This window comes from Lygodium microphyllum, chromosome 16 (assembly GCF_053477565.2).
Source record: "Lygodium microphyllum isolate KBCC chromosome 16, Lygodium_microphyllum_v1.1.10, whole genome shotgun sequence".
Taxonomy (NCBI): Eukaryota; Viridiplantae; Streptophyta; class Polypodiopsida; order Schizaeales; family Lygodiaceae; genus Lygodium; species Lygodium microphyllum.
The window spans coordinates 102,607,537-102,628,637 of NC_141150.1; the positions used below are offsets into that span (position 1 = coordinate 102,607,537).

At 46.0% G+C, this 21,101-nt stretch overlaps 1 protein-coding gene across 3 annotated transcripts in view; it reads right to left on the reverse strand.

Annotated features, from left to right (window-relative positions):
• RST1 (ARM repeat superfamily protein) overlaps positions 1 to 20,554 on the reverse strand; it is a 198,476-nt gene extending 177,922 nt beyond the window's left edge. The window contains exon 1 of one of the 3 annotated variants that reach the window (XM_087696145.1): positions 19,870 to 20,554. In XM_087696145.1, the coding sequence (XP_087552271.1) occupies positions 19,870 to 20,259 (390 nt within the window). In that variant the 5' untranslated portion in view covers positions 20,260 to 20,554. The remainder of the gene's footprint in view (positions 1 to 19,869) is intronic. The other 2 variants (XM_087696142.1, XM_087696144.1) reach the window with 2 other exon arrangements.
• Positions 20,555 to 21,101: the final 547 nt, after the last annotated feature.

Sequence of the window (21,101 nt, forward strand, 5' to 3'; positions counted from 1 at the left end):
TGGTCAAAGATGGTGTAGAGACACTTGGGAATGGAAGTTGCCTAGCCAATTTAATTATTGGCCAGTCATATTATTTTTCAGGGCACCGAAATAATTATTAGACTAATTTTCAATAGTTAAAGACTGAAGTTAATCTTTAATTATGAATAATGCTGGAAAAACCATTTGGGAAGGCTGCCACTTGTCAAAAATGCCCATGCAAGTCTAAAAAACGTCTTTAGAGAGGCATTTTTTAGTGTATTCAGTCTACAAGAGAGAGGGAGAAGATGTTGTTGGTCTAATTTGCAGCCATTGGAGTACCTTCTGAGGCAGCCAGGGGCAAGAGAGGACCAATCAACAACAGGTGACAGCATCTACAGGCTGTTGAGACAGGGCAGTAACAGTAAATGACTGATTTTCTTCAGTTCTTTGCATCTACAAGCTGTTGAGACGGGGCAACAGCAATAAATGACAGATTTTCTTCAGTTCTTCACAAAGAAAGTCTGAATTTTATCTCTACTCAACATTCTCTCTCATCTCCCACCCTTTCTACAGCCTTGCTCCGAAGATTACAGCATTGAGATCACCAAAGGCTGAGAAATTTCAGATTTCTCTGCTATAAACCCTAATCTGCAACAGAAATTAGGGTTTAGCAGCAGCCTCAAGAAGCATGCCAAAAATTGAAAGCTCCAAGACTTGGATTCAACAGGGCTGAAGCTGTTTTTAGCCTACTCAAGTGGAGGGACCAACAAATCATTGAATTTGCGGCATTTTCCATTTCCATCGAAGCAGGTAAAGGCCGATTGATTGCCCGAATCAAGGGGCAAATCAGATTGAAGACTTACTGGTCATTTTGGACAGCAAGGGGAGTTGAAATACCGAAAGGGATTGGGAGAATCCCTTTGTATATCAACTTCTTCTTCAATTAAGTTAAATAAATACTAAAAGGAGCGCCAATTTTGAGGCCAACATGGTGTCCAATGTCTAAAGATTACATGGTGTGCATTTCAATTTTGTGAATTTGTTAATTGCTGTAAATAGTGCTTAATCAAGTTATTTACCACCCTATCCAAGGAGGAAGGCTGGTTACACCTCCCTAAAGGGAAATGAAACCAACGTCACCAATTTGAATATTCTAACTGATGCAAAGCTCTAGATGGAGTGTACAGTAAATGTTAGAGATCAGCGCCTGTACGGGACTACACAGTCCAGTCAGACTGTGCAGTCAGCTGCACAATCGGACTGTGCAGTCGGACTGCCACGTGGCAGTCCCATTGCCTGCAGTCCAATCGGCTGCATTTAATGCAGCCGACCTGCCCTGGTTTTCGCTTAGTTTCCTGGCTATAAATAGCCGAGGACTTCAGCAATCTCCTACACTTCTCTGCTCGCAGATTACAGACTGGTGGCACGTGCAGATTCCGTCTCTGTTCGCAGATTTCAGACAGGAGACAGTGCAGACTGCAGCGGACTTCGAGGTGAACAACAGGTTGCATTGTCGAGGTGGAGACACGCAGTCCAGCGCACTGCGCCCGTGTATATATCTGCATATCTTTGTATTCAGCACACTTTATACAGCAAATCTTCATCTTCCACTGTCTCTTTTTCTCTCTTCTCTCTCTGCGTTCTCTCTCTCTCAGTCCTATGCTTCCGCACCACTGCACTCTGACATGGTATCAGAGCAGTGTTAGAGGGCTGACTGAGCGCAGAACCAACCTGAAGAGGAGTTTCTATTGCGACACAAATTTGCGTTTTCAGCGTTTGAGGGCAGACAGGAGGGCTGCGCCACGGAACAAGACTGAAGCGAGCGTGGGCGCGCAAGAAAGGAGTCTAGGTGGTGGATTTGCTGCTGTTTACTGCAGTTTGACGAGGAGGAAGTTTGAGTTTTCAGCTTTCAAGTGCAGGTTTTGCTTTTTCATCGCCTCCGGCGGGTGAAGAAGTTTCAGAACGCGGAAGAGCCCTAGCAGGCTGAGTTTTCACAGTCAGAGGGGGCTACTTTTGCGTTTGTGAAGGCATTACAGGTGAAGATGTCTACAGAGATTGACTTGGAGTTCCAGACGATTATGGACCGGAAGGTGCCTGTCTTACCGGCTCTTCCCGCAGATCAGAAGCTCGACGGCGACAACTACCGCATCTGGCGCGTCACGATGTTGGCCATCCTTGAGTCCTATGATTTGGCGGAGCTAGTACAGGAGGAGATCGACCGGCCCTCGGTAAGAGATGAGTCCAAACTCTCTTCCGATGCTCGTGCGGAGTTGGCCAAGGCTCAGTCTCACTGGGACAAACTGAATGCCAAGATTCATTCCTTTCTTTTTCTATCTTGCACTACAGCCGTGATAGCTCACATCGAGCACTTGACGGTGGCTCGAGAGATATGGCTGGAGCTTGATCAGATGTACAACCGGATGACCCTTATGAAGCGGGTTTCTTTGGAGGTTCAGATGCGGACCTTGTCCGTAAACAAGTCTTCTTTGCTGCGGAAGCACATCAACAAGCTAAGACAGCTTCAGATGCAGATTCAGAATGCGCGGAAGCTGATTTCCTCCGAAGACATGGCGATCACACTATTGTCCCAGTTGCCGCAACGATTCGGTACATTCTACTCCGCCCTTATTGCTTCGGGGCGAGAGTCTACTCTTCGGTGGGAAGAGTTGGTTCCTATGGTCTTGGACCAAGAGGAACAGCTAAAGGGACAGAATGCTTCCAAGTCGCAGGCGCTGACAGGTCAAGCCTCTCAGAAGAAGGGGAAGGACCAAAAGAAGAAGAAGGGGGATAACAAGTCAAAGAAGGACAAGGACAAGGACAAGGACAAAGAATCCACATGTCATATTTGTGGAAAGACTGGCCATTAGAAGAAGGATTGCCCTGACAAAGACAAGAAGAACACCAACAAGAAGGACACAAAGGATTCTGGAGCGGTGGCTGCACCCTCATCAGCTGCATTTCTTCATCTAGCTGTCATTGAGGACTCTTCACCGAATGCTTCTGATGCTACGATGACGGCTCCCCAGGCTCGAGAGTGAATCGTTGATAGTGGTGCCTCCCGGAACATGACTCCTTCATCAGATGGTGTTGCCCAGTTGCGACCCTCGCGTGGGCAGATTCTCATTGGAGATAGCTCTTCAGTGTCTATTGCAGGACAGGGTAAGATGCAGCTTATTCCAGATGGACGTGGTGGTACCCATACCTTAGAGGTCTTGCATGTACCAGGTTTAGGGTATCATCTCCTGTCAGTTCATAAGATTTGTTCCCTTGGACTTTTGGTGGAGTTTGACAGTAACTCGGTGCGAGTCCTTGATCGTGGGTCAAGGAAGGTTCTATCATCCGGATATGAGGAGAACGGCATCTATAAATTAAAGTCTTCCACCGCCCTCTCTACTCTTCTTCTTACCTCTCAGACACAGTCAGAGTTATGGCATGCTCGGTTTGGTCACCTCAACTATGATTATCCTCGGAGGGCGTCTCGTGGACAGCTTGTTCGAGGGTTGCCGGATATAGTGGTGAGCCAGCAGCCATGTGTCTCCTGCATTCGTGGAAAGTAGCATAGGGATGCCATTCCCCACACAGCTTCGCGGCGGTCTACTTCACCGATGGAGCTTGTATCTACGGATCTATGTGGCCCTATGAGGAACGAGTCCTTGCGTGGGCGCTCGTACTTCATGTTGATCGTAGATGACTACAGCAGGATGACATGGGCCTATTTCTTGGCATTAAAGTCTGAAGCTTTCTCCCACTTCAAGGATTGGCTTCTCTTTGAGGAGAACCGATCGGGCCGGAAGTTGAAGACCTTGCGATCCGACAAGGGTGGTGAATTTGTTTCTAATGAGTTTGCTCGGTTTTGTGCAGATAAAGGTATTCACCAAGAGTTTGCTAATACCAACACTCCTCAAGAAAATGGCATTCTTGAACGGAAAAAACGCAGTGTGATCGAGATGGCGCGCACCATGATGGAGCACCGACAGACCCCTCAGGTTCTGTGGGCCGAGGCTGTGGCTACTGCAGTCCACATCCTTAATCGATCCCCCACTTCGGCCGTTGATGGGATGACACCTTTTGAGGCTTACTTTGGGACTAAGCCCGATGTTTCTTACTTTAGGGTCTTTGGGTGTGATGCCTATGTTCACATTCCCAAGGCTCACCGTGATAAATTTGAAGCAGCTTCCCAAAGACAGGTATTTGTTGGCTACAGCTCCCAGTCCCAAGGCTATCGATTGTATGATCCCGTCAAGCGGGATGTGTACACTAGTCGCGATGTGCGGTTTGTGGAGGTTCCGGCCATATCAACGGGTGTGGAGCATCCCGTTCTTGGAGATCCAGGGGAGAGTTGGGCTCCTGCTACCGTTCCATTGGAGCCCGTGCCTTTTGATTATGATTCTGTTTCTGACACAGAGTCTACTGTTCCACCGGTCACCCCTGAGGAGTTACCACCGGTGGATATTCCAGAGTCTTCAGCTGATGGAGAGAGACGAGGGGAGGTTCGGCCTCCTCCTCGATGGGCTCGTGACACACTCCGTGATTCAGGGATCGAGGGGGTTCCTGAGGAGTGGGGACCGCAGGATGGTCTGCGGCGGTCACGGAGGCACCAGGCACATTCTACAGAGCTTGTTTGCTCTAACTATTGTTTGATGACCCGTGTTATGCAGGATCGAGAGCCCACCTCCGTGAAGGAGGCTTTACAGTCTGCACCATGGAAGAAAGCTATGGAAGCCGAGTTGGAGGCTATTGAGAGGAATGGCACTTGGTCCCTCGTGCCCCGCCCCCCGAATAAGAAGGTGATTGGCGTCAAATGGGTCTTCAAGACCAAATACCTTAGCGATGGTTCTTTGGATAAGCACAAGGCTCGCCTTGTTGCTAAAGGTTTTGCACAGCGCCCACGGATTGATTGTCATGATACTTTTGCCCCCACTACTCGTATGGCGACCATTAGAGTTGTTCTTGCCTTGGCTGGCCATAGGAGATGGCCTGTTTACCAGTTGGATGTGAAGTCGGCCTTCCTCAATGGTGATTTGAAGGAGGAGATCTATGTTGAGCAACCTCCTGGCTTTGGATCTTCAGATGGGAAAGTCTACAGGTTGAAGAAGGCCTTGTATGGCCTCAAGCAGGCTCCGCGTGCATGGAACGAGAAGATTGATTCGTTCCTTCAGTCTCAGTTGGGATATCGGCATTCTAAGGCCGATCCGCAGCTTTATGTTCACACTTCCGAGGATGGTTGTGTGCTTTTTGTGTTGTATGTTGATGACTTGATTGTCACAGGTGATCATGCACAGCAGGTCCAAGAGACGAAGTCAGCTTTACATCGGACGTTCGAGATGACAGATTTCGGTCTACTCCATTTCTTTTTGGGCCATGAGATTTATCAGTCTCAGAGGGGGATCTTCATCTCTCAGTAGAGATATATATAGGAGTTCTTGGTGTCTTTTGCAATGGAGGATTGTCGGACCCTTTCTACTCCTATGGATCCGAACTGGAAGGCCACTTCCCATTCAACTTCTCCTATGGCGGATGCTTCCCGCTATCGTCAATTGATTGGATCCTTGATTTGGCTTCTCAACACTCATGTTGATCTTTGTTTTGCTGTTGGGCTCTTGGCAGGGTTTATGAGTGAACCTAAGACGGTGCATTGGCAGGCTGCTCAGAGGAAACTTCGGTATTTGAGGGGGACGTCTGATTTAGGGATTCATTATCCCGCAGGGACAGATGGTTCAGATCTTGTACTTGCAGGTTGGAGCGACTCGGATTGGGCCGGTGATGTGGACCACAGGCGGTCTACTACAGGTTACTGTTTTACCTTGGGTGCAGGTGTTATCTCATGGAGTAGCAAGAAGCAGCCCACGGTAGCCCTTTCGTCTACTGAGGCGGAGTATCGGGCCGCGTCTTCCACCACATGTGAGGCTGTGTGGCTTCGGAGATTGTTGGAGGAGCTTGGCTGCCCCCAGACTCGTCCTACTTTGCTGCAATGTGACAATGAGAGTTGCATTGCTTTGGCACGGAATCCTGTTTTTCATGCCCAGACGAAGCACATAGAGATCCAATACCACTTCATCAGAGAGAAGCTTCTGGATGAGACCATCACTGTGGAGTACTGCAAGACCGAGGACAATCTTGCAGATTTGTTTACGAAGGCACTTCCCCAGGCTCTACTTCGGAGGCATTCCAGATCCCTCAGGCTTCTGCCCCGCCCAGGCTCTGAGAGGGGGTGTTAGAGATCAGCGCCTCTACGGGACTGCACAGTCCAGTCAGACTGTGCAGTCAGCTGCACAATCGGACTGCCACGTGGCAGTCCGACTGCTACAGCCCAGTCGGCTGCATTTAATGCAGCCGACCTGCCCTGGTTTTCGCCCAGTTTCCTGGCTATAAATAGCCGAGGACTTCAGCAGTCTCCTAAACTTCTCTGCTCGCAGATTACAGACTAGTGGCACGCGCAGATTCCGTCTCTGTTCGCAGATTTCAGACAGGAGACAGTGCAGACTGCAGCGGACTTCGAGGTGAACAGCAGGTTGCATCGTCGAGGTGGAGACACGCAGTCCAGCGCACTGCGCCCATGTATATATCTGCATATCTTTGTATTCAGCACACTTTATACAGCAGATCTTCATCTTCCACTGTCTCTTTCTCTCTCTTCTCTCTCTGCGTCCTCTCTCTCTCAGTCCTACGCTTCCGCACCGCTGCACTCTGGCAGTAAACACTAAGAAGTGTAGTTGGCCCATCTTCTACATAAATACTCTATGAATTCCATGTCTGATATCCACTTAACATCTGAATTCCATATCTGATATCCACTTAACATCTGGTAGATAGTAGGACGATGAAGGGAAGAATGCATTGTGCCCCCATTTAAAACATAATGCGCCTCAAGGTCTCCAATGAACGAGAAACCTAACGAGACACAATAGGCTCCGAAAAAGGTGGCTAAGCCATTATGAATTGGTTATGTGTCGCTGATGTGACTCCTACAAACCAAGCCATCATGATAGCCACAGGAGACTCTTTAATATTAGTGGATATGTCAGTTCATGTGTGAGTCTGTGCATGTTCCACTAGGTTAGGCACAATTGGATATTTTAGGCATTTTATATTTGTCATTCTCATGGTGATTTAGGCATTTATTATTGATGGCATATTTCTAGCCTATTTATTCAGACACTCCCTCCTCCTGTGGCATTCATTGTATCACTCTATACATACTTCCATAGCAAGGACCGGTGGATAGAGGGAGCGAGTGCCAGTGTCCATACAGCCAATGACTCATGTTTCTATATTTTCTCATGTCTTGGTATATGGATTCCATTTCCCAATCATCTTTTTCTTTCTGAGTTCTTGTGCAATATTCTTCTTTCCTTTCCAGTGTTTCTTCTTTTCTCTTCACTCGTGTTACGCAGTCTATTACAGCAATTTTCTACACTTCCATTGCTAAATCCACTTTTGACATGGTATCAGATTTCAGGTTGGGCTTTGCTCCTATCTGGTGATCAGCCATCTAAGGTGTGATGATGCTGATTTCTTCTCCTGCAAATCTGTGTTTTGAGTTTTTCGATGCTGATTGAACTTTTTGAACTGTTCTGACTGTGTTTACAGCCTGGGCAACCATCTATTAAGCCAAAACCGCCTATTTCTGCCCTTTTGAACCTGCGTTTTGCAGCCTACCATCCATGTTTCTATTCCTGTCTTGTTTCAAGGCTGAGGCAACCTGTTAAGCCTGCTGTACGGCTGCATTTACTGATTACTATGTCTACATTTTTGCTTCAGCTGCCTGTGTTACCAAGTTTCTGACCCTTTGAAGGCTGAACGACATTATTTTCAGGCCTCTTGCTGCTTCCAACAGTTTGTTTGATCTTTGCCTAGTTGCATTTGGTCTAATTTTTCCTTATTTATCTTGTTTTGTACAGCAATCATCTTGCTTTCTGATCAGCCTCTATGATTCACTGCTCACCTTTAGAGAGGGTTCTTGTGTACCCAATTGTTATGTTACTCTACAACATTCTCTGTGTACTATAGATCCATTCTCTACATGTTCTATTTACTGCTTGAACTCTTGAAACTCTTGTGAGTCTATGTTTTTGGCACACATCTATCCCTCAAGCTCTTTAGCCTCTACTCATCTTCTCTGTATCTCCCTTATAATGGCTCCTCCGGCTTCTCATACTAATACTTAGCATGCAGCCATTGTTTCATCATCTATGAATGTTATGTTGGATACATGCTCTTTCGAGATTCAGGTTTCGGTGAGGATGCTATCTCTTGGTGCTCTAGATGTTCCAGTTTCAAAGAGGGGTGACATACAGACGAAGAATAAGAAGACTCAATGCTATTATTGTGGCAAGAAGAGACATCTTTGGAAGGACTACAGGACATTAGCAACTTTACAAAAGGAGCAGGCATGGACAGTAACGACGGGTGACAATTCTCTCATGAGTCTTCCTCATCTGCAGGTCCAAGTTTAGGACCCTACCATGAGGCCTCAGTGATGGTTGTAGGGGCCTCCCTTCCAGCTTGCTAGTACAGGTGATGCAAGACATCCCTCACAACCCTTCAATGCCAATGAGGGAGTGCAAGAGGGTGGTGAGATGGGGCATTTGTGCCTCATCTATACAAATATACAAGTACACAAGATCCAGAGAGGGGTTTCCCTGATGCATCAACTAAAGTCTCGTAGGCTTTTAAATCATGGAGCTAGGATTGACATCCAAGTTCATGATGAGTTGTTTGACAGAGAGTGGGCTTGGCTCCTAGTCCGAGTTCACATGAGGGGGCACTTTGGCAATCTGGCCAAAGGCAAAGAAACCATGGCCATTTATGCACTACAGCACTGGTGACAAGATGATCACATGTGCTATTTCAAAGGCATTGCTGACAGACATAGAGAGTTGCTATGACTCTTCTCTATTTTCAAGCGCTTATATGATCGACATCAATATCAAGTTCTCTCCAAGGCACCTTGGTAGTGGCTTGCGCACCGACTGCTTGGGTATCCATGGTTCTAGCTTGTGGACATTGTTGGATGTACTATGATGGCTTATTATCATTGTATACTATATTGTACCAAATCACCCATGATCTGAGAGAGGGTGTTAGCGGACATGTCAGTTCATGTGTGAGTCTATGCATGTTCCACTAGGCTAGGCATAGTTAGATATTTTAGGCGTTTTATATTTGTCATTTTCATGGTGATTTAGGCACTAATTGTTAGCCAACCCGATCATATTGGTGGCATATTTCTAGCCTATTTATTCAAGCACTCCCTCCGTCTGTGTCATTCATTGTATCACTCTACATACTTCCATAGCAAGGACCGATGGAGAGAGAGAGCCAATGCTAGTGCCCATACAACCGGCGACTCACATTGTTTTTGTATTTTCTCATGTCTTGGTATATGGATTCCATTTCTCGAGCATCTTTTTATTTCTACGTTCTTGTGCAGTATTCTTTCCTTTGCCGTGTTTCTTCTCTCTCTTTCACTCGTGTTACACAGTCTATTACAACAGTTTTCTATGCTTCCATTGCTGCATCCACTTCTGACATTTAAAAGAGCACCAACTCTGATATTATGTGAAGATAGGCTAGGGTTTGTATAGAGACAACACCGAATATACAAACATGACTAAAACAAATTAAATTAGACAAAAACACAAAAAGAAGAAAACAATAGAATCTGATGAATGAATGAATGTTCAATCTAAATAAGTGAAGAAGATGGTATAAATGTGATGCTCAAGGAGTGGAGATATCCAATAACCACCAACTCTCATTGGAGCAAGGTAAGGAAAAGTAGCGAACAGTGATGTCCTTCATGTAGAGGTCCCCAAGTGCAATAATACTCCCAAATCTAAAGTAGATGCAACCAACTAGAGTTGAGGCTGATATCACACAATAACCAAGGACTAGACTATCAAAAGATGACGTACCAGCAAGATAGTAGGGTTTGCAGGGAGGAACATGAAGTGAACTCGGCAAACATGAAGAAGAGAAGAGAAGAGAGAAGAAACTCTCATGAATGGAATGATGAAGTTCTGAATCACGGAGTGAATGTGATACAAGGGAACAAGGGTGCCGTAGCACAAGGAAGATGATGAAGACAGCCACGAACCACGTCCTCCTGAAGGGGTGTGAGGGCAATGGAGAGGCTGGAGAGAAGAGGTGACAGACTGAATGAATCAGCCATAAGGAATGAATGAGAGAGTGGCCTATAAATAGGCACATTCAATTAAGGATGGCGCCCCTTTTTGGGGCTCCAAACCCTAAATGCAAACCCTAAACGCAAAACGCAAAACACACAAACGCAAACTGCGGGTGAAGGGTTTCTCAACACCCCCTCTCAGGCCCAAAAAGGGGAATAAGAGAAGAGTGAGGTGGAGATACAATGCTACATGCTGAAGAATGCTCATGCAGTAGGTGCCACTTGGACAATGTCCCTCATGGGGAAATTGTTCACTTGCCCAAGTGCCCTAGTACAAAGATGATGAAATCATGCAATGCATAGGAGGAATGTCGGACTTTGTGTGGTGCTGAGAACCATAAGGATATGCCTGTACTGGATCTCAGGAGTTGGCTCCATGCTGACCAAGGGACGAAGAAGATCCACCCTGTAATCTGAGAATACCACTTGAAAGGAGACCTTTGAAGATAGTCAGGAGACTGGATGAGCTGTAGAGCCCGAAACTCAACCTCAAGAGAGAAGCCACTAGCTCCCTAACTTCATGCTAGAAGGAATACGAAGGCCTAGCCACCAAGTCGCTGCTGAAGATCCAAGGGCCCCGATCTAAGTAGGTCCTCTAGATCCTGGGTATGAGTAGAGGAAATGACTGCTCAAAGGAGAGCCACTCCTCGAAAGTGAAAGGTGGTGGTGTGAGAAGAACTTCATGGCACATAGGTTCCCTCTTTGAATCGGAAGGAGTAGAAGTAGGAGCCCCCTGTGAAGCTGAAGAAGAACTAGAAGCCCCCTCTGAGAACGAAGTAAGAAAATCTCCCTTTGAATCCCAATCTGAGAGAAAAAGGGAATCCAACCACTCATGGCTCACAGATTGCGAAGCATTTGATGACGAAGGAAGTGTCGCCAATCGTGCCGAAGAAGGTATCTGGGGCTCAGAAGAAGCCAGAAAGCACCCAAAAGTGGCCTCTTGAACTTGAGTGGAAGAGAGTAGGAAAGAAGGAGGCTCAGGATGAGCCAAGGATGGGGAACAGTCACAGGCTCTCAGGAGAGTGGATTGTGGAGGAAATGTGGGCCGTGGTAGCCACTATACCCGGAAGTGAGTGGGGGAAACCTCCGCACAATGGGGCGGTCTCCAAGAGGACTTATCGCCTCATAAGGTCTTAGAGCCTCCGTATGCTCGAAAGGACTTAGTGCGCGCCGAGTGCCGCTTATTGCCTTGAGCATAATACTCTAATAGCCGATGCAGAACAATCTCTGTGGCCCAGAAAGGAGTGCCTAGTGGAAGACGCATATACTTCGGAGGGATGGGAAGCAAAGGTCGATGTCGACAATCTTCGGTGGGATGACCGTTTGTGCCGCAACAATAGCACCCAGTAGAAGGACAATCTATCAGTGGAGACGCCAAGGTACCAATGTGGCAAACTGGAGAAAAGAGGGTGGGAGGGAGAAAAAGGATATCTCCCAATGCATAGTAGAAATCATAGAGAAATCAAATGTTGATACCGAACCCGCCACCGGTCTTTGTCTTCTCTAATGAGGAGGATCTTCGTGGGAAAACGCAGCCAAGGAAGGCTGGATCTGATGTAAACGATAGTACAAGAGAGAGAAAGACTAAAAACGCAGGCTGCAGGAGAGAGAAATACTAAAAACGCAGGAGAAACCAGCAGTAGCAATCAGTATGCTGAAATCAACTCCAAACAATGTGTAGTAGGCTGGAAACATGTACCAGACTGTTATAGACAGCAATGGCCAGCTTGGACCATGATGTCCTCCACGTCCGGGGTGTGGGCAACAAGCTGAAATACCTAAAATCTGCAAAAACGAGATTATTTTCTGAATGGAGAGTAATCAGTAACAGTCACTATGCTGTAAACAACTGCAAACTGTGGGTGGAAGGCTGGAAATAGGCACCAGACAGTAGATGACAGCAAGGGATAGCTAAGACTACGATGTCCTCCACGAAAGGGGTATGGGCAGCAAACTGAAAACTCCTGAAACCTGCAAAAACGAGATTTTAATGCAGTGGAAGAAGAAGAGAAATGGATGCCAAGCCCGCCACCGGTCTTTGCCGTCATTGGAGTGAAGGATCTTTGCCACTGTTTGAGCAAATCCAGCTCTAATACCATGTCAAAAGATGACGTACCAACGAGACAGTAGGGTTTGCGAGGAGGAACATGGAGTGAACTTGGCAAACATAAAGAAGAGAAGAGAAGAGAGAAGAAACTCTAATAAATGGAATGATGAAGTTCTGAATCATGGAGTGAATGTGATACAAGGGAACAAGGGTGTCATAGCACAAGGAAGATGATGAAGACAGCCACAGAACCACAAACCGCAATGTCCTCCTGAAGGGGTGTGAGGGCAATGGAGAGGTTGGAGAGAAGAGGTGACGGATTGAATGAATCAGCCGTAAGGAATGAATGAGAGAATGGCCTATAAATAGACACAATCAGTCTAGGATGGCGCCCCTTTTTGGGGCTGCAAACCCTAAACACAAAACACAAAACCTAGAAATGCAAACTACGGATGAAGGGTTTCTCAACATAGGCACAAAACGCAGAAATGCAAACTACGGATGAAGGGTTTCTCAACATAGGCAAGGAGAAATTGGACTAAAAATCTAAAGAAGTCAATGCAGAAGCAACTCATGAACACTTGGAAATGCAAAACACAACTCAGGCTAATGTTGGCATCAGCAAAACACAGCAGATCCAATGAAAATTCAGATCTGAAACAAGTTGCCCCAAGTAAAACTGATAGTAGTCATGTTTGTCATGCACTGTCATCTCCTACTTGTGAGCCTTAGTTTGAATCAAATAGGGACATTGGTATTTTTGACATTCAATTTGTCATGTGTTTTGATGGAGGGGGCAGCTCTATTTAGAGCATATAGTTCTTTTTCAATTGGATTTTAGGTGTTTCACATTGGCTAGTTATTTCCCAGCACACTGCGTTTCTTTTCCAGTGGTTTTTGACTATGTTCACACTAGCCTAATGAGGCAACCCACTGATCCAATAGGCGATAGTATTTTAGTCATTACTTTGTTCAAATTGGCGACCATTTCTAGAGCCTGTTTGACCAGGTCGGCCAGATTTGGACATTTTTTGCCATTTATAAGAGGCCTAGTCAATTGGTTGATCATTCACAAGTTTTGTCTCTACAGGTTTCAGCACCAACATTCAAGGATACTCCTCTGTCTTCCAGTGGCGCATTCCGTCATTAGCCTGATCCGGTGCCCTCACTGACATCTTTGTTTGTGTGCAAGGACTGATCAATCCTCTTTTGTATTCATCTTTCATTCAATTCAATGAAGATTTTCTCCTTCCATTCTTTCTTTCATTGCAATCTTCCTCTTCCCTTCTCTCTCTGTGTTCACATTTCCTCTTCCATTGTGCATTCTCACAAAAACTAGATCACCAATGCTAAGAATGAAGCGATCTGGCTCTTTGGAGTGAAGATGATGTTGTAGACAAGGTAGTGGCAACTACAGCAAAGTAAAAGTAGCTTTCGGACAGCAGCTGACCAGGTCATGACTCATGCTAGCTGGCAGCAGTCATACACAGCACATGAAGACACCAACACATGGCAGCTGCAATCAGCAAGGAGTGTGTTTGCAAACAGGTTGTCAACACCAAGATGCCCAAGTAGATGGCTGGAAGCAAGGGTGGCACCTCTAGACGGTGATGATGAGGATAGACGGTGATGGTAATGATGATGGCAACAATTGAGGGAAATAGGGATAAAGAGTGGTGTGCGCACCAAGTGCCTTTTATACAACATGTTGGAGCAAAAAAAGTCTAGGGTGTCATATAATTGTTTAGAACCTTGTCCAAAATGGTTGGAATGCCTTTTTGGGGCTAATTTAATGAGCTAGAAAATGCCACAACAATATAACACATTAGAGACAAGTTTTGATAGTTCAACATATTGAGCCACCAAAATTAAGAAATGCATTAACCCCAAATTATCATGCATTGATACCTTATTTTTACTCCTTAAAACTACCCAAAAAGGCTTTATTAAAAATAAAAGGCTTTCCTTTAAATAATAGGAAAAATGCTGAAAAATCCCTTTAAAAACAGCAAATTGCGGGCATCCACTCTATCCTTGATTATTCTTGTTATCAACCTTCATCTCCCTACTACCCACCGCCATCTAGAGGTCATCGGCAACTTGGGCGAAGTCTGCCCTACTATTGTAGCTTTCCCCCTAGGGTGCGGCCAGCATTATCAGCATATCTGAGCTGCCACCAGCAGGTGGTCTTCATTGACTGCCCTTAAAGGACTACTGGAAGCTGCTGCCACATCATCAATACCTTTGTTAGGTGCTTTCTCGCTCTAGCAGCCTGCGTTTTCACTCTCTCGTATCCAGCCAGCTCACATCTACATGATTGCTATCCCTTGCTGCCTGTCTAGCTGCCATACAGCCAGCAAACATTGTGTTTGCTTCCCTAAGTCACCTCGTGGCATCCTATTGCCTGAAGGACTATGTTTCGCTCCCTCCTTTGCTGCCCACAACATTATCATCACTAGTGGAGTGGTGCTGCTATGTTTTAAGATCCATCTTGAGTACAACACACTTGCAAAGCTGTTCATGGTGTCTTTGACACCACTCTCAACTTACCTCATCCTTGGTTCTTTTGAGGCCCCCATTGTATCATTTATATTCCCGCATTCATTCATCTTCATGCAGCATTCTATAAACTAAAATTATCATGTGTCATACAATCTATGTTTCTCAACTTTCTATGTGTTTGCCCTAGCATTACTTTACATAGTTCATCTCATAGGCCCTAGCATTACTTTACACATTCCAAGTCAAAGTGAAGCAATGCGGAAGCAAATGACTGGAACAAGAGTGAACATAGAAAGAAGAGAGAGAGAGAAAGAGACTAAAACGCAGAAAATCTGCAGTGAAGAATGATGTATAAGGATGTAGAATTATACACGGGCGCAGAGAGAATATCTACGTATGTCTCCACCTCGAAGATCTCGGTCTCCGTCAGCCCCGAGGGCAATCTCCATGGTCTGCAGCCTGAAATCTGTGAGAGACAACTGACATAGGCTGCTGAATACAAAGCCTATTTATAGGCTAAAAATAATGGCCAAAAAACCCAGGTCGGCTGCAATTAATGCAGCCGACTACTGCAGTCTGACTAAGAGCTATCCGACTGCTGCCACGTGGCAATTGGCCGACTGCCTACCACGTGGCACCTGCCTGCGTGGCCCTGCCTATACAAGTGATGACTCTAACACCCCCTCTCAAATCCTAGACAAGGCAGCAAACCGAGGGATTTGGAATGTCGGCAAAGTAGAGCCTGAGGAAGTGCCTTCGTAAACAATCTGCAAGGTTGTCTTCGGTCTTACAGTATTCCACATCAATGGTTTCATCCAGAAGCTTCTCCCGGAGGAAGTGGTACTGGATCTCTATGTGCTTCGTCCGGGCATGAAATACGGGATTCCGTGCCAAGACAATGCAACTCTCATTGTCGCACCACAGAATAGTAGCACAAGTCTTGGGATAGCCAAGCACCTCCAACAATCGCCGAAGCCACACAATCTCACATGTGGTAGAAGATGCGGCCCGATACTCTGCCTCAATCGAAGATAGGGCTGAAGATAGGGCTACCATGGGCTGCTTCTTGCTACTCCAAGAGATAGCACCAACACCCAAGGTAAAACAATAACCTGTAGTAGACCGCCTTTGGTCCACATCGCCAGCCCAATCCGAATCACTCCAACCTGCAAGAACAAGATCGGAAGCACTTGTACCTGCTGGATAGGAAATCCCGAGGTTGGAGGTCCCTCTCAAAAACCGTAGGATCCTCTGAGCAACCTACCAATGCACCTGCTAAGGTGCACTCATGAACCCAACCAAGAGACCTACAGCAAAACATAGATCAACCCATGTGTTGAGGAGCCAAATCAATGATCCAATCAGCTGACAATAGTAAGTAGCATCTGCCAAAGGAGAATCTGAGTGTGAAGTGGCCTTCTAGTTTGGATCCATAGGAGTAGAATGGACCGACAATCCTCCATCTCAAAAATCACCTGTACATATCTTTACTGAGAAATGAAAACCCCCCTCTGAGTCTAATAAATCTCATGGCCCAAAAAAAAATGGAGAAGTCCTAAATCCGTCATCTTGAACGTTTGATGTAAAGATGTCTTCATCTCTTTGACCTTTTGGGCATGGTCACCTGTAACAATCAAGTCATCAACATACAAAACAAACAACATACGACAACCCTCGGAAGTATGCACATAAAGCTATGGATTGGCCCTAGAGCACCGATATCCCAACTTTGCCTGGAGAAATGAATCAATCTTCTCATTCCAAGAACGCAGAGCTTGCTTCAGGCCATATGAGGCCTTTTCCAACCTGTAAACCTTCCCATCTGAGGAACCAAAGCCAGGAGGCTGCTCTACATAGATCTCCTCCTTCAAATCACCGTTCAAGAAGGCCAACTTCACATCCAACTGAAAGATGGGCCATCTCCTATGACCAATCAAGGCAAGAACAGCACGGATAGTCACCATACGAGCAGTGGGGCAAAAGTATCATGGAAATCAACACCTGGGCGTTGTGCATCTAAATCTCGGAGCGTGTCACAGGCCCAACGAGGAGGCTGGATCTCGCCTCGGCATTCTCCATCTACTGAAGTTTCTGGAAGGTCCACCGACAATGGAGGACCAATCGGTGAATCCGATGGCTGGGAAGTAGGCTCCTCATCCGAAGAAGAGTCCTCAAGAGACACAGGCTCGAGAGGAGTAGTCCTCACCCCCCTCTGGGACTGAAACCTCCACGAACCGACGTCACGGCTCGTGTAGACTTCCGGATTAACATGATCATACAATCGATAGCCTTGACATTGCGAGCTATAGCCCACAAACACTTGTCTTCTAGAAGCCGCTTCAAATTTGTCACCCTATGTCTTCCAAATGTGAACATAAGCATCACACCCAAAAAACCATAAAATAAGAAACATCTAGTTTTGACCCAAAGTACACCTCATAAGAAGTCATACCAACAATAGCGGAAGTAGGGAAACGATTAAGGATGTGAACTGCAATAGCCATAGCCTTAGCCCATAGACACTGAGGTGTCTGACGATGCTCCATCATGGTACAAGCCATCTCGATCACACTGCGATTCTTCCACTCCAAGATGCCATTCTCCTAAGGGGTGTTTGTATTGGCAAACTCCTGGTGAATACCATGATCTGCACAAAAACAAGTAAACTCATTAGAAACAAAGTCTCCGCCCTTATTCGATCGTAAGGTCTTCAGCTTCCACCCCGATCTGTTCTCCTCAAAGAGCAACCAATCCTTAAAGTTGGAGAAAGCCTTCAACTTCAGCTTCAAGAAATAGACCCATGTCATCCTGCTAGAATCATCTACAATAAGCATGAAATACAAGCTCCCTCGAAAAGATTCCGTCCTCATCAGTCCACAAAGATCAGTAGAAACAAGCTCCAAGGATGCTGAAGACCGCCTCGAAACCTTGCTGGGAACAACATCATGAGTCTGCTTCCCACGGATGCAGGATACACAAGGCTGCTGACTCACCACAATATCTGACAAACCTTGAACAAATTGGTCCTTAGACGCCTTCCAAAGGTAATCATAATTAAGGTGGCCAAACCGAGCATGCCAAAGCTCAGACTGAGTTTGAGAGGTAAGAAGAAGAGAAGTCAAGGCAGAAGAAAACCACAACTTGTAGACTCCATTCTCCTCATAACCTGAAGAAAGAACCTGTCTTGATCCTTGATCAAGAATCCGAAAAGAATCCACATCACCATGATCGCCTGAAACTCTGTCTCAGCCTCAAAAGACATCTTCACCTACAATGCCTGCACAAAACACAAAGAACAGTCCCTTCTGACTATGAAAATACAACCTACAAGGGCTTTGGTTCGCTCATCCCGCTCCTTCTTCACCCGCCGGAGGTGATGAAAAGGTAAAATCTGCACTTGAAGGCCGAAAACGCAGCCTTCTTCCTTCTCTAATAGCAAAAAAAAACAACAGCAGCTTCAGCAAATCTTCTCTTTTCTCACACATCCGTGCTTGCCTCAACCTTGTTCTAATGCGCAACCCACCTGCTCGCACTTGTATGCTGAAAACACAGCCTTGTGTCGTGCTCAAATCTCCTCTTCAGATGGATCCGCCCTAGGTCAGTCTTTCAATGCTCTAATACCATGTTAGAGTAAACCAATGCGGAAGCGAATGACCAAGAAAGAGTGAACAAAGAGAGAATAGAGAGAGAAAGAGACAGTGAAACGCAAAAAATCTACAGTGAAGAATGCCATATAAGGATGTAGAATTATACACGGGTGCAGAGAGAATATGTGCATATGTCTCGACCTCGAAGATCTTGGTCTCCGTAAACCCCGAGGGCAATCTCCATGGTCTACAGCCTGAAATCTGTGAGAGACAACTGACTGAGGCTGCTGAATACAAAGCCTATTTATAGGCTGAAAATAATGGCCAGAAAACCCAGTTCGGCTACAATTAATGCAGCCGACTACTGCAGTCTGATTGACAACTATCCGACAACTGCCACGTGGCAACTGGCCGACTGCCTGCCACGTGGTGCCTACCTTCGTGGCCCTGCCTGTCCAGGTGATGACTCTAACAGTCCATACCTATGAGATGACTCCCCATGAGTCTACTTTTGTAGAGACCCGCCCCACTTTTCCATGTGGTTGTATGGCCAAGTGGATCAAAGTTAGTCAAGCCACAAATCACACATCTCCCCTTCAAGATATCTTCATCTTACAAGAGCCTACTATTGGAGGTGTCCGTTGTAGTAACAACACTTTGTCCAAGATCCAAGGCATTGAGATAGTCAAGTTTGACACTAACATTTGATGACACTACCAAACTAGTGAGAGACTATGGCAAGGTATAGCCTAATGGCCTCTATCTCATGTCACAATTTCTCTCTCTCCTGACTATCAAGAGCTCCAAGTTTCATCATATATATGGCTTGCCTATAACGAAAGCTCCTTCTAATGAGGAGCGTCTTTGGCACTTTCGGTTAGCCCACCTTGGACATGATACTCTTTATGAATTTAGACACAAGTTGATTGACAGCCTCTTAACGCCTCAACTAGCTTGTGGCATGTGATGACCGTGCCAATGGGAAACATTCAAACAACACCAAGCCCCTTTCTACAGCATGCTACTCGTAGATCAAAGGGGATAGTAAGATTGATTCACCTTAATCTTAGTGGTAAATTCTCCACTCTATCCTCAAATAGTTCTCAATATTGTTTTCTCATTGTAGATGATTTCTCTTGGTACATGTGCATTTATTTCCTTAAAGAAAAATCTGAAGCATTTTTTTATTTTGCTCCTTGGGTGAGGTTAGTGACCAATCAAACGGGTGTTCATGTAGAACAATAAGGAGTGATATTGGAGGTGTATTTATCTCCCACTATCCTATCTGAAATTTCCCATGGCGTATTGTAGCCTTTTGTTGTAAAGCTCACATGTGCTCTGTCCACTTAAGTTCACAAACCATGTGATCAAGTACGTATCCCTTTCACAATTACTCTTTTCTAGCCTATTTTTGCCAAAGATGGTCCTATTAATGCAAATGGAGCTGAAACTAGTGAAATTCATTAGGGTTAATCAAGTTTTGTACCCCTTTCACATATTTTATAACAAGTTTTTGCCAACAGATGGTCATGTTAATACAAATGGAGCTGAAACTAATGAAATTCGTTAGGGCAGGTAAATACCTTAACAAAAGGATGGAGATCGCTAGACTGAAAGCCTTGGAGAACGTCCTTGGGCTCGTTGAGGACCAGCCATCTGCAAATAGAGCCGACGCATTTGATGATAGAGGGGAGGGACTCGGGAGCAGCATGTTCAAGGGAAACCTGGAGATAGCGCAAGGCCTGGTCAGGAGGGAGGAGGCCCTGAAGCGTGAGGCGACCTAGCTGCGATACAGCCTCGTCCACTACGGCCGGAGAGCGTGTGGATGTCAGGCACTCGGTGATAAGAGCGTCCTTCTGCTGCTGCTCCTGCTGGTGCTTGGGGTCGAAAAGCGACTCGAAGATGGCCCTCACGGCATACCGCTGCACAGTCGGGTGAGGAACACTCAGCGCATGATGATGATGAGATGACATCTCCTGCTCCCTCTCCTCCGCTAGCTACTCGCGCTTCCCGGGATATCAACTCAACAAGTCGTCTCAGACAAGTACAGAGCGACGTAGAAACATGGCTAGCACCAAATTGATGATCAAACTACAAGTAGGTATAAGTCTGCATGTATACCGTATACGATCGTATCTAAGAGCTCCCCGCCTACTCACTTAGGGTGGGTTCACACTTGCCCGGTGGACAAAAGGGTGAAAAATCCCCTTTTCCACCCATCTACAAGGATTTCCCAAGAGTTGTCTGCCATCTCATTCACATTAGTGGTGGACAAGGAAAGGAGCCAAAGAGAAGACATGGCATGAAGGAGAAGTATCCGTGCTGGGCAGGCCGGAAGAGAGGAGCAAAAACTTGGCCATGACGTGTCAAAAAAGGCCCTTAATTTTTTTGGCCTTCCACCATGTGTGTAAGCATACAGTTTTCCATGCTGAAATTTGATTGGCCATCTGTATTTGGGATGCCGGTTGAGACAATGGCTGACGGATGCACACTTTTTTTGCACTCTGTGTGAATATATCTAACGGCCGGCCATAAGATTCACAAGTTCTTGCTTGGATTGTTGGTTTATGTGGCTAGATAAAGCCCGCACGATCTTGGCACGGGTTCAAATTTCGTGGCTCCTTTTTATTCCGAAAAGGTAATGGGCCTTGTCCGGTACATTAAGGTCGGACATGTATATCTTCGCGCGGAAATCATCTTGACGAATCCCTTTTCAACACGTCAGCATCACAAGCCTACACTTATGTGGCCGTCCGCATAGTCTAAACCGGGCCTTAGGTCACACAAAATGTGGTATCACAAAAAGAGAGTGCGT